The 14,748-nt window shown below is 41.3% G+C and overlaps 1 protein-coding gene across 4 annotated transcripts in view; it reads left to right on the top strand.

Moving 5' to 3' along the window:
• Positions 1 to 14,748, top strand: part of PLA2G7 (phospholipase A2 group VII) — a 34,834-nt gene that overhangs the window by 17,604 nt on the left and 2,482 nt on the right. For all 4 annotated transcript variants that reach the window (XM_082847972.1, XM_082847973.1, XM_082847971.1 and 1 more), the window contains 5 exons: positions 2,140 to 2,208; positions 2,757 to 2,883; positions 3,727 to 3,840; positions 4,983 to 5,074; positions 6,242 to 6,412. In XM_082847972.1, the coding sequence (XP_082704098.1) occupies positions 2,140 to 2,208; positions 2,757 to 2,883; positions 3,727 to 3,840; positions 4,983 to 5,074; positions 6,242 to 6,412 (573 nt within the window). The remainder of the gene's footprint in view (positions 1 to 2,139; positions 2,209 to 2,756; positions 2,884 to 3,726; positions 3,841 to 4,982; positions 5,075 to 6,241; positions 6,413 to 14,748) is intronic.

Below are 14,748 nucleotides of genomic sequence, written 5' to 3'. Positions count from 1 at the left end.
AAATCATTCATCGTATTAGTTCAGGTCCTCCGAGAAACAGCCACCATGACTAGATTAGCGGTGAAAGACATGTATTACAAAATGCCCATGGAGGACAGAAGGGAAAGAGCAGAAGCAGAAAAGATGGGGAGAGCTTTCATGATGCAGGCTGGACACCTGGGAAGGAGAGGAGAGACAGAAGGACTGGATACGGAGCATCTCGAGGCCGCAGCACAATTCTAAGAAAGATTGGGCCAGGCCGATGGAGGGAGTGCCTTGACCAAGAACTGCTCCTCAGGGCTTCCCTGGTGGCGCAGTGGAAGGCTAAAAAAAAAAAAAGAACTGCTCCTCAGAGGAGCTCTGCACCTCACAGGAAAGGACCTGCGTTAAACCCACACCATGTCCAGTTGCTGGGACCGAACCACAGGAAGCCTAGCTTTCACTCAGATCCACAGGGGTGGGATCTGCGAGGGGTCTTTAGTCAACTGTGATCCCTGTGCCATGACGAGTGGCACATTTTCATGGCCACCACACGCCCTCCACTTTCTTCCTACATCTTCTCAACTGCCTCCCCGTCTCCCCCCTCAGAGGATTATAAGACTTTTAGAAGAGTGGCTTTTAGCTGGTAAGAAATTGTGTAGCATCTGCAATAAGAAGTTATCGTAGTCCAGCTAGTTATTTGATTCCTTCTAGACCAGTGGTTGTCATCTCAGAATCTGAGGGCCAGCTCCAGTCTGCTGCCTGCTTCTGTAAATAAGGTTTTATTGCAACTCAGCCACACTCATTCATTTTCCCCATTGTCTCTGCCACTTTTGTGCTATAACAGCAGAGCTGAGTAGTTGTGACACATAGTGTGTGGCCCACAGAGCTGGAAGCAATTACTCTCTGGCTTTTTACCGAAAAGGTTTTGCTGATCCCTGTACTAGATGATTTTCCCTTCTTGAGTTGGTCCTGCATTGTCAGGAGTACAAGACATGGTGCCTACCTCCTTTTTGTTCCTTATGGCCATTTCCTATTGAATACATGATAGGAGAAAAGATTGTGCAGAGAAAAGATGTGGAAGGGATTCTGAATGTAGTTGCTAATTAGCACATGATCCTTTAAGCATCTCACCCTGTCCAGTCATTTACGTAACAGCTAACGTGTGTTCGGTATTTCCCCTGTTGCAGACACGGTTATAAGCACTGAAACTGTGTAACTTACTTAATCCTTACAGTAACCCGACCAGGTACCATAATCTTATAACATCACCCTTCTACAGATAGCACTAAGGCAGAGAAAAGATAAGTGACTTATCCAAGGTAGAGAGCTAATAAGTGAGGGAACCAGGATACAATCACCTGCAGTGGTCAGAGTGTAGGTCCTGTTCTCTTAAGCATCACATTGTACTGCCTTCCTGCACTATGTATTATCTTATCAAAACCTTATCACTATTCTAAAGCAAAGGCTTCATTATCTGTCCCCATTCTACAGATGAGGACAGAAATGCAGTAATGTGATTACCTAAAGTCATATAGCTGGTAAGTGGCAGATGCAAGATTAAAACCCAGAACTCTCAGTTTGGGAATGACACGTACACACTGCTCTATTTAAAACGGATAACCAACAAGGATCTACTGTATAGCACAGGGAACTCTGCTCAATATTATATAACAGCCTAAACAGGAAAAGTATTTGAAAAAGAATAGATACATGAATATGTATAACTGAACCACCTTGCTGTACACCTGAAACTCTCACAACATTGTTAATCAACTATACTCCAATATAAAATAAAAAGTTAAAAAAAAACACAAATTCTCAAAGGCGATATTTATAATCACTGCACCAGTGTTTCTCAGCCTTGGTACCACTGATGCTTTGGACTGGATAATTTCTTGTGGAATGTAGTCTTGTGCATCATAGGATGGTTTTAGCAGCATCCCTCTATCCACTAGATGCCAGTAACACCCTCCCCCTACTCATGATAATGAAAACCCCTCCAGACATTGTCAAATATCCCCTGCGCGGTAAAATCAGCCCCCTTCGAGCACCACAGCTCTCTGCTTTACCCCAGGGCACTACTACAGGGGCATAATTACCTCCATATTCCTACGTTTATTTGTGGACCCCTTGTAATCATGACTGGTAGTTGAATGCTTCCCTCTTTTTGTTTTGAAGGACAATTTATTCTGCTATTGGTATTGACCTGGCATCTCACGGGTTTATAGTTGCTGCCATAGAACACAGGTACGTCACCTGGTATGTGGCTGAGCTCTACCTTTCATACAGGTTTATGAAAAGTGCTGATAGAATTGTCAACTATGGTTACATGATGAACAAAAAAGGAGACTGAGCTAGATTGTCAAGTATATAAAAAAATAGCTAACATTTCTAGAATGTTTATTGAGTGCCGTGTTCACAGACCATCTCATTTAATCTTCATAACAATGCTTTAAGACGGTTATCATTACCACTGTTTCAAGGAGGCAGAGAATGAAGCTGAGGAAGGGTAAGTAATTTGCCCCAAACCACACAGCTAGCAAGTGACAGCACTGGGATTTGATTCCAGGAGAGAGTTTTCAACACCGCAGCCTCCCAGGATTGTGAGGATGGAATGGGTTGTTCACAGGCAACCATGTCTTTTTCTTAGAACTCCCTTGGGGGCTTCTTTGATTTAAAAAAAGGTAGAATGCAAGAAAGGGAGTCAGAAAGAGTCACGGCTGGGGATGAGGAACACAGGTGAGGTGAAGGAGAGAAAGGGCAAGCGTAAGTCATTGATTCTGTTTGTATTGTAGAGATGGCTCTGCCTCTGCGACTTACTATTTCAAGGACCAGTCTGCTGCAGAAATAGGAAACCAGACTTGGCTTTATCTTAGAACCCTAAAACGAGGGGAGGAGGAGTTTCCTCTACGAAACGAGCAGGTGTGTTGCAAGAAGAAGAGAGGTGGCATGGTGACCAAAAAGCATAGGCAAAATGATGACATTTGTTCGTTTAATTTTACATATGGCAGACCGTGCTCCTAGATCTCCTTACTTCCCATCCCCAAAAGATCTGTCAGAGGATTCTCTGAGTAATCAAATGCCCTTAATGAAATATCTGGATCATAGTAAAAACAAAGACCAGCATAAAAATCCTAGGAGATGACAGTGAATATTCAGAATCCTTTTGCATTAGAAGTAAAGACTACTTTTCACAGAGGTGGTATAGAATAGCATTAAGAGTCCAGGCCTTAGAATGCAACTTTCTATGTTTGAATCCTGGCACCATCACTTCGCAGTGGAGTGATCTTGGACAAGTTACTTATTCTTTTTGCTTTGCTTCCATGTTTTATCCGTTACGAAATAATGAATATTAACAGTATCTTTCACATGGGGCTTTGAGGAAGATCAAGTGAAATAAAGCACATTGCTCTCCACCTCAGTGCCAGGCTTTATAGTGGGTGCTTTTTATATATGTTATTGCATTTAGTCCCACCCACATTTCACTGAGGCATTATTATATAATAAATGGAAGTTCAGAGAGGTTAAGTAAATCATCTGAGGTCACACAGTGGGTAAGCAACAGAGTCAGGATTTGGACCAAGCAATAACTACCTGTAAAGCTGGTGCCTGGGTCATCATGCTAGGTTGTGTTCTAAATACTAATCTCAAAGTCATTTCCGGTTTATAAGCAACCACGTATTTTTTCCACCTGCCCCCTCTGCACAGGCTTTAAGCGTTACAACTTTTGACTTTGCCATTTCCTTCTTCTAATCATCGTATTAGGTACTGCAACGAGCAAAGGAGTGTTCTCAAGCTCTCGATTTGATTCTGGACATAGATCGCGGGATACCAGAGAAGAATGTATTAGATTTAGAGTTTGATGTGGAAGAGATGAAGGTGAGCTTAAAAAAAAAGCCATTTTCCCCCGGCCTAGACTTCTTTATCGCTCACATTTTTGTCTGTCTTACTGCTGTAATACAAGATACAATATGATAAAGGGCTGCAAATAAAAAGTACCTGCAAAATATTCCAACAGTGAGGAACACATCAGGTTGAACTACATATGAAATTGCCACCAGGCAGCTTTGATCTACAAAAATGGCAAATTTCATATGTTTCAACTTAATACAACCAGTGGAAGTATTGTAATTTCTTGGGCAGTTCCTGCATGTTTTTGAGCTTGATCTTGAAAAGCTGGTGAAAAGTTTTAGACAAAATATGGGGGTGGGGTGGAAGGATATCAGAGTGGACCGCGTGAATGAAGACTCAAACGTGTGTGTAGGGGGGTGGAGTGTAGGAAAGGACAGGGCACTAAGATGATGGTATGTCCTCCAGACACAGTGAAGCGTTTGTGTCCCTCGGCTAGCCACTCTCCTGTCTCCATACCTTTGGACGTGTTGTCCCCTTGGTCTGACACCCCGTCTTCCTGACTCAGTCCTGCTTAATCGTCAACTCAAGTCGGGTATTACCTCGGCCATGAAGCTTTCTTGGGCCTCACTGCCCACCCTGGACGGGTCTGGCTGTCTATCATATGTGCTCCATGGTACGACCCTACTGCATCTGCATCGTGTATCCGTCGCTCCTTCCCTAATAGACTGGGAGCTCATGGAAAATGAACTATAATGCCTGGCACAGAGCAGGTGCTCAATCAATACTCAGGGAGTGAACAAACTAATAAACATGGAGCGGGGAGGGGGAGAAATCAGCAATGATGTTGATGCTTGAAGTGTGGGTGAAGAGGAAGGCCATGAAGTTTACCTCTGAACTCTTAGAAATGCTCAACAACTATGTGCGTGTCTTTGTGTATATATAGGTAAGCATGTATGTATATGTACACATATGTGTATATGTTTAAATATGTGTATGTGGGTGTGTGGGTGCTCGTGAATGTATGTATGTGTATATATATTTCTTTTCTAAGAAACCAAGGTACTTAACCACGCCTGTGAAAAGATACGTTTATAATTCACAAAATCACTGCCTATCCTCCGAACAACCTGCAAGGTACTGATGAATTTACATCATGCTTTTTCACATAGGACTCCATCGACAGGGATAAAATAGCGGTTATTGGACATTCTTTCGGTGCAGCCACAGTTATTCAGAGTCTTAGTGAAGACCAGAGATTCAGGTAAGAGAATGAGTCTCAGTGTTTGGAAGCGGGGGGAGTGATAACACATGTGAGATAGACTTTATCAAATTCTTAGTGAGGAAGAGATCCTTCGGAATTCACAAGTTTGTTCTTTTGCCTCTGTAAAGTCCTCCGTATGAATTTCCCTCAACAGAAACCAACTACGTCTCTTGCTACTGAAAACTCTTCGCATCTCTCCATATTTTTCCTCGTTATTATTTATCTGCTCAAGCGCTTATTATTTCCATTTGGAAGTTTAGCTTTATATATACGTATTATCTGTGACATAATAATTGTAATAAAAATATTGTCATCTTATACTATTTTCTAGACTTCCCCAATAGGTAGGGCATTTTTTAATTAATTTTTTTCATCCTTAAGATGAAGTGTGGGCTAAAATTACATAGTTATGTGGGTGGAAGTCAGGCCCCCAGTCTTCTAACTTGAAGAAATATTTTCTTTCTTGAACCATTTTATCCCAGATTGATGAGACCATGTAGAACCAACCATGTAGAAAGAGGGTAGGATCATCTGTGAAACTTCATCTCACATTTCTTAAAATCTGTTTCAACGTAAGGGGATTCTCTTCTTTCCTCCATTTAGCACATAAAATAGAGTGTCCAAAAGGCTAAGAAACATAGGATAACTTACTTTTAAAAAGAAAATTAATTACATTTCATTTTCAAATGATATACTCCATAGGCTTTTCTTCAACACCCAGACACTCTTCCAGGTGAGGAATGGGTCTAACTGTTACTCTGAAAGAAGTATAATGAGTACACGACAGTGTCCAGAAGGACTAGAAACACAGGGGCAATAGTGCATGTACTGTATTTTTTCAGATACCCCCCAATTTTGAAGAATTATAGTGCTTATAATATTTTAAAATTTATCTTGAAAGATGACAAAAAATGAATAAAAAAATTTTAAATATTATGTCTTTCTAAAGGTTGCAATTCTTAAATGCCTCCTAAAGAAAATGATTGTATAATTACAAGTTTGCTACCTTATAAAGCTAATCATATCCCTTTCCCACAGTGAAGTATAATACCTCTTCAGCTCAGTGAGATAACCCATAATGATCTGGTGTGCTGTGTGTCTCTGAATCCTTGCATTATTAGACATTCCTGTATCTGGGCCAGTGTGTAACCAGACTTCTTTGATCAGGTGCGGTATCGCCCTGGATGCATGGATGTTTCCAGTGGCTGATGAAGTATATTCCAGAATTCCTCAGCCCCTCTTTTTTATCAACTCGGAACGATTCCAATACCCTTCTAATATTATAAAAATGAAAAAATGCTACTTACCTGATAGAGAAAGAAAAATGATTACAATCAGGTAAGTATCAGTAAGTGACTTATTACATCATCTGAAACAGAAACTTGAAACTTGGATAAACAAGTAACGATATCATTTGGTTGCTACTCTAGAATTATTCAATTTGTTGTTTAGACTTGGAATAAGGGAGAATATTAGATAATCTCAGTTTCCAAGTGCATTTAGACTTACTCTTTTTAAAATGCAAATTTTTGAGTAGTGTTAATATACTATTAATGTTAAATACTATTAACTATGTTAATATACTATACAGCACGTGCTGATAAATAAAATTTGCGTGATACATGCTACCTTTATCTAAATGTAAGAGCAAACCCATATATTTTTAGGGCTGGGAGAGGGGGAAGTATTCCATCAGTAAGCTAGGCTAAGAACTCTTTAGAAAAAAAGTAAGATCATCTGTTGAGAACTGCAGTGTGTTTATCTGTTTGGTAAGTAGATGAATTTATAAATTCTCAAAAGCTATAACAGAGTCCCTTGAAGGGTCAGCAACATGCTTATATCGTGGATGTGAAAAAGAACTCCCAATAGCGTTTTGAACTCACGATGAGATGCTACAAAGCAAAGACTGAGCTCCTTCCTCTCCTGTCTGAAACCTGATTTACTTAGAAGGGCACAGAAGAGGTGGCAAGAAGGAAACACACACAGTAAAGGCAGTAAACACTCCCAGGACAGAGAATGGAGGACTCTTCCAATTAAGGTGGTCAGAAAAGGCTGCTTAGGAGAAATGGGGGTAGAATTGGGTCTTGAAGGATCAAGAGACATTATTATTATTATTATTAAGATTTAATTTAATTTTATTTTTTTTGGTTGTGCTGGGTCTTTGTTGCTGCGTGCGGGCTTTCTCTAGTCGTGGTGAGCGAGGGCTACTCTTCGTTGCGGTGCGTGCACGGGCTTCTCATTGTGGTGGCTTCTCTTGTTGTGGAGCACAGGCTCTAGGCACGTGGGCTCAGTAGTTGTGGCTCGCAGGCCCTAGAGCGCAGGCTCAGTAGTTGTGGCACACGGGCTTAGTTGCTCCGCAACTTGTGGGATCTTCCTGGACCAGGGATTGAACCTGTGTCCCCTGCATTGGCAGGCGGATTCTTATCCACTGCGCCACCAGGGAAGTCCCTCAAGAGACTTGAGATAGATGGTGAGGAAGGATCTAGATATTTAAGGTAAGATGTCAACTTAGCTTATTGGTATGTGCAAGTCTATTTAATTCTAAAGCAGAAATATTACAGAACACCCAACCTTCCTTATTGGCTATCACTCTCTCTGTTTCTTCCCTTCTCTGCTAGAAAGAAGAGCTTGTACTTAATATTCCCTGTCCTTACATCCATTTACTCTGACTTCTGCAGTCTGTCTTCCTGAACTGCCACCAGTGAGCTGAAAATGGCCCCACTGAGGACATAGAAGTTTCAGTCGCCTATTGGCAGCCTCAGCCTTTCTCTCTGCATCCCTCCCACCTGTTGACTACCCCCATTTCTCCTCCCTTGGGTACACTAACCCCACTCTCTCCGGCTTCTCGCATCCTGTAGATGGCTTCCTCCCTTTCTCCCCCACCGTCTCCTCCTCTTCAGGCCATCTCTCCACTGTTGGTGGCATCCGGGGTTCTGCTCTCAGCTGTGCTGCGACCCTGCCTCTATTTACCTTCTTTATACTTTTGACTCTCAAGTTTGGATTGGGATGTGGGGAAGAGTGAGCAGAGTCTGGGCCTCGGTTTTGCATAGAGATACCTAAAAGAATGGTGGTTTGCTTATAAGCAGCAAAGTGAAGAGGAAAAGTGGCATTGGGTGGGGCTGGAAAGGTGTGTTTTAGCCTTGGGTAAAGATGTCTGGCCACAAATTAGCAAAGTATATAATTTGTAATATTATTAATGAAATCTATGGAGGAGATGAGACCACAAAGTGTGAAAAGAATTGGTCTAATAGAATCTTGAGGATTTAGGGGAAAAGCCAGTGAGGAACAGAGTAGTTCGGGAAAGGAGGGAAAATGTGATGTCAAGGGAAAAAACAAATGCAAGAAAATCAAGTGTCACATGTCTCAGAGGTAGTAGAAAATGTGCAGTAAAAAATGGCCGTTTTGAGGAGGAGCTTCAAGACGGTGGAGGAGTAAGACGCGGAGATTACCTTCCTCCCCACAGATACATCAGAAATACATCTACACGTGGAACAACTCCTACAGAACACCTACTGTACGCTGGCAGAAGACCTCAGACCTCCCAAAAGGCAAGAAACTCTGCACGTACCTGGGTAGGGCAAAAGAAAAAAGAATAAACAGAGACAAAAGGATAGGGACGGGACCGGCACCGGTGGGAGGGAGCTGTGAAGGAGGAAAGGTTTCCACACACTAGAAGCCCTGGAGACGGGGGTTGGAGGGGGCGAAGCTTCGGAGCTTCAGAGGAGAGCACAGCAACAGGGGTGCGGAGGGCAAAGCGGAGAGATCCCGCAAGGAGGATTGGTGCCGACCGGCACTCACCAGCCCGAGAGGCTTGTCTGTTCTCCCGCCGGGGTGGGCGGGGGCTGGGAGCTGAGGCTCGGGCTTCGGAGGTCAGATCCCAGGGAGAGGACTGGGGTTGGCGGCGTGAACACAGCCTGAAGGGGTTAGTGTGCCACAGCTAGCGGGGAGGGAGTCCAGGAAAAAGTCTGGAGCTGCTGAAGAGGCAAGAGACCATTGTTTCCGGGTGCAGGAGGAGAGGGGATTCAGAGCGCCACCTACACGAGCCCCAGAGATGGGCGCGAGCCGCGGCTAAAAGCGCGGACCCCAGAGACGGGCATGAGACGCTAAGGCTGCTGCTGCTGCCACCAAGAAGCCTGTGTGCAAGCACAGGTCACTATCCACAGCCCCCTTCTGGGAGCCTGTGCAGCCCGCCACTGCCAGTGTCCCGGGATCCAGGGACAACTCCCCCGGAAGAACACACGGCGCGCCTCAGGCTGGTGCAACGTCATGCTGGCCTCTGTGGCCGCAGGCTCACCCCGCACTCCATGCCCCTCCCTCCCCCAGGCATGAGTGAGCCAGAGCCCCCGAATCAGCTGCTCCTTTAACCCCGTCCTGTCTGAGCAAAGAACAGACGCCCTCCGGCGACCTACACGCAGAGGCGGGGCCAAATCCAAAGCTGAACCCCGGGAGCTGTGCGAACAAAGAAGAGAAAGGGAAATTTCTCCCAGCAGCCTCAGGAGCAGCAGATTAAAGCTCCACAATCAACTTGATGTACCCTGCATCTGTGGAATACCTGAATAGACAATGAATCATCCCAAATTGAGGAGGTGGCCTTTGGGAGCAATGATATATATATATATTTTTTTCCCTTTTTCTTTTTTTGTGAGTGTGTATGTGTATGCTTCTGTGTGTGATTTTGTCTGTATAGTTTGCTTGTACCATTTGTCCTAGGGTCTGTCTGTCCGGTTTTTTCTGTTTTGTTTTGTTTTGTTTAGTATAATTTTTAGCGCTTGTTATCATTGGTGGATTTGTTTTTTGGTTTGGTTGCTCTCTTCTTTCTTTTTTTTATTACTTAAAAATACTTCTTTAATAACTATTTTTTATTTTAATAACTTTATTTTATTTTATCTTCTTCTTTCTTTCTTTTTTTTTCCTCACTTTTATTCTGAGCCGTGTGGATGACAGGCTCTTGGTGCTCCAGCAAGGTGTCAGGGCTGTGCCTCTGAGGTGGGAGAGCCAACTTCAGGACACTGGTCCCCCAGAGACCTGCAGCTCTATGTAATACAAACAGTGAAAATCTCCCAGAGATCTAAATCTCAACACCAAGACCCAGCTCCACTCAATGACCAGCAAGCTACAGTGCTGGACACCCTATGCCAAACAACTAACAAGGCAGGAACACAACCCCACCCATTAGCACAGAGGCTGCCTAAAATCATAATAAGGCCACAGACACCCCAAAACACACCACCAGACGTGGACCTGGCCACCAGAAAGACAAGATCCATCCTCATCCACCAGAAAACAGGCACTAGTCCCCTCCACCAGGAAGCCTACACAACCCACTGAACCAACCTTAGCCACTGGGGGCAGACACCAAAAACAACCGGAACTACGAACCTGCAGCCTGCAAAAAGGAGACCCCAAACACAGTAAGTTAAACAAAATGAGAAGACAGAGAAACACACAGCAGATGAAGGAGCAAGGTAAAAACCCACCAGACCTAACAAATGAAAAGGAAATAGGCAGTCTACCTGAAAAAGAATTCAGAATAATGATAGTAAAGATGATCCAAAATCTTGGAAATAGAATGGAGAAAATACAAGAAACGTTTAACAAGGACCTAGAAGAACTAAAGAGCAAACAAACAGTGATGAACAACACAATAAATGAAATTAAAAATTCTCTAGAAGGGATCAATAGCAGAATAACTGAGGCAGAAAAACGGATAAGTGACGTGGAAGATGAAATACTGGAAATAACTACTGCAGAGCAGAATAAAGAAAATAAAATGAAAAGAATTGAGGACAATCTCAGAGACCTCTGGGATAACATTAAACACACCAACATTCGAATTATAGGGGTCCCAGGAGAAGAAGAGAAAAAGAAAGGGACTGAGAAAATATTTGAAGAGATTATAGTTAAAACTTCCCTATTATGGGAAAGGAAATAGTTAATCAAGTCCAGGAAGCACAGAGAGTCCCATACAGGAGAAATCCAAGAAGAAACACACCAAGACACATATTAATCAAACTATCAAAAATTAAATACAAAGAAAAAATATTAAAAAGCAGCAAGGGAAAAACAACAAATAACATACAAGGGAATCCCCATAAGGTTAACAGCTGATCTTTCAGCAGAAACTCTCCAAGCCAGAAGGGAGTGGCAGGACATATTTAAAGTGATGAAGGGGAAAAACCTACAACCAAGATTACTCAACCCAGCAAGGATCTCATTCAGATTTGATGGAGAAATTAAATCCTTTACAGACAAGCAAAAGCTAAGAGAATTTAGCACCACCAAATGAGCTTTACAACAACTGCTACAGGAACTTCTCTAGGCAGGAAACACAAGAGTAGGAACGGTAACAGAAACATACGTATCAATAATTACTCTAAATGTAAATGGATTAAATGCTCCAACCAAAAGATACAAGCTTACTGAATGGATACAAAAACAAGACCCACATATATGCTGTCTATAAGAGACCCACTTCAGACCTAGGGAGACATACAGACTGAAAGTGAGGGGATGGAAAAAGATATTCCATACAAATGGAAATCAAAAGAAAGCTGGAGTAGCAATTCTTGCATCAGACAAAATAGACTTTAAAACAAAGACTATTACAAAAGACAAAGAAGGACACTACATAATAATCAAGGGATCAATCCAAGAAGAAGATATAACAAATGTAAATATTTATGGACCCAACATAGGAGCACCTCAATACATAAGGCAAATACTAAGAGCCAAAAAAGGGGAAATTGACAGTAACACAATCATAGTAGGGGACTTTAACACCCCACTTTCACCAATGGACAGATCATCCAAAATGAAAATAAATAAGGAAACACAAGCTTTAAATGACACATTAAACAAGATGGACTTAATTGATATTTATAGGACATTCCATCCAAAAACAACAGAATACACTTTCTTCTCAAGTGCTCATGGAACATTCTCCAGGATAGATCATTTCTTGGGTCACAAATCAAGCCTTGGTAAATGTAAGAAAATTTAAATTGTATCAAGTATCTTTTCCGACAACAACACTATGAGACTAGATATCAATTACAGGAAAAAATCTGTAAAAAATACAAACACATGGAGGCTAAACAATACACTACTTATAACCAAGAGATCACTGAAGAAATCAAAGAGGAAATAAAAAAATACCTAGAAACAAATGACAGTGAAAACACGATGACCCAAAACCTATGGGATGCAACAAAAGCAGTTCTAAGAGGGAAGTTTACAGCAATACAATCCTACCTTAAGAAACAAGAAACATCTCAAATAAACAACCTAACATTACACCTAAAGCAATTAGAGAAAGAACAAAAAAAATGCAAAGTTAGCAGAAGGAAAGAAATCATAAAGATCAGATCAGAAATAAATGATAAAGAAACGAAGGGAACTATAGCAGAGATCAATAAAACTAAAAGCTACTTCTTTGAGAAGATAAACAAAATTGATAAACCATTAGCCAGTCTCATCAAGAAAAAAAGGGAGAAGACTCAAATCAATAGAATTTGAAATGAAAAAGGAGAAGTAACAACTGACACTGCAGAATCACAAAGGATCATGAGAGATTACTACAAGCAACTAGATGCCAATAAAATGGACAACCTGGATGAAATGAAGAAATTCTTAGAAATGCAAAACCTTCCAAGACTGAACCAGGAAGAAATAGAAAATATGAACAGACCAATCACAAGCACTGAAACTGAAACTGATTAAAAATCTTCCAACAAACAAAAGCCCAGGACCAGATGGCTTCACAGGCGAATTCTCTCAAACATTTAGAGAAGAGCGAACACCGATCTTTCTCAAACTCTTCCAAAATATAGAGAGGGAGGAACACTCCCAAACTCATTCTACGAGGCCACCATCACCCTGATACCAAAACCAGACAAAGATGTCACAAAGAAAGAAAACTACAGGCCAATATCACTGATGAACATAGATGCAAAAATCCTCAACAAAATACTGGCAAATAGAATCCAACAGCACATTAAAAGGATCATACACCATGATCAAGTGGGGTTTATCCCAGGAATGCAAGGATTCTTCAATATACACAAATCAATCAACGTGATACACCATATTAACAAATTGAGGGAGAAAAACCATATGATCATCTCAATAGATGCAGAGAAAGCTTTCGACAAAATTCAACACTGATTTATGATAAAAACCCTCCAGAAAGTAGGCATAGAGGGAACTTACCTCAACATAATAAAGGCCATATATGACAAACCCACAGCCAACATCGTCCTCAATGGTGAAAAACTAAAACCAATCCCACTAAGATCAGGAACAAGAAAAGGTCGCCCACTCTCACCACTAGTATTCAACATAGTTTTGGAAGTTTTAGCCACAGCAATCAGAGAAGAAAAAGAAATAAAAGGAATCCAAATCAGAAAAGAAGAAGTAAAGCTGTCACTGTTTGCAGATGACATGCTACTATACATAGAGAATCCTAAAGATGCTACCAGAAAACTACTAGAGCTAATCAATGAATTTGGTAAAGCAGCAGGATACAAAATTAATGCACAGAAATCTCTGGCATTCCTATACACTAAGGATGAAAAATCTGAAAGTGAAATTAAGAAAACACTCCCATTTACCATTGCAACAAAAACAATAAAATATCTAGGAATAAACCTACCTAAGGAGACAGAAGACCAGTATGCAGAAAATTATAAGACACTGATGAAAGAAATTAAAGATGATACAAATAGATGGAGAGATATACCATGTTCTTGGATCGGAAGAATCAACACTGTGAAAATGACTATACTACCCAAAGCAATCTACAGATTCAATGCAATCGCTATCAAACTACCACTGGCATTTTTCACAGAACTAGAACAAAAAATCTCACAATGTGTATGGAAACACAAAAGACCCCAAATAGCCAAAGCAATCTTGAGAAAGAAAAACAGAGCTGGAGGAATCAGGCTTCCTGACTTCAGACTATGCTACAAATCTACAGTAATCAAGACAGTATGGTACTGGCACACAAACAGAAATATAGATCAATGGAACAGGATAGAAAGCCCAGAGATAAGCCCACACACATATGGTCACCTTTATCTTTGATAAAGGAGGCAAGAATATACAGTGGAGAAAAGATTGCCTCTTCAATAAGTGGTGCTGGGAAAACTGGACAGCTACATGTAAAAGAATGAAATTAGAACACTCCCTAACACCATACACAAAAATAAACTCAAAATGGATTAAAGACCTAAATGTAAAGCCACACAGTATTAAACTCTGAGAGGAAAACATAGGCAGAACACTCCATGACATAAATCACAGCAAGATCCTTTTTGACCCACCTCCTAGAGAAATGGAAATAAAAACAAAAATAAACAAATGGGACCTAATGAAACTTAAAAGCTTTTGCACAGCAAAAGGAACCATAAACCAGATGAAAAGACAACCCTCAGAATGGGAGAAAATATTTGCAAATGAAGCAACTGACAAAGGATTAATCTCCAAAATTTACAAGCAGCTCGTGCAGCTCAGTATCAAAAAAACAATCAACCCAATTCAAAAATGGGCAGCAGACCTAAATAGACATTTCTCCAAAGAAGATATACAGATTGCCAACAAACACAGGAAAGAATGCTCAACATCATTAGTCATTAGAGAAATGCAAATCAAAACTACAATGAGATATCATCTCA

The sequence above is a fragment of the Leucopleurus acutus genome (assembly GCF_964270905.1).
Source record: "Leucopleurus acutus genome assembly, chromosome: 10".
NCBI classification, from domain to species: Eukaryota; Metazoa; Chordata; class Mammalia; order Artiodactyla; family Delphinidae; genus Leucopleurus; species Leucopleurus acutus.
The sequence above is the reverse complement of the archived record's forward strand: the minus strand, read 5'-3'. Positions and strand labels throughout refer to the sequence as shown.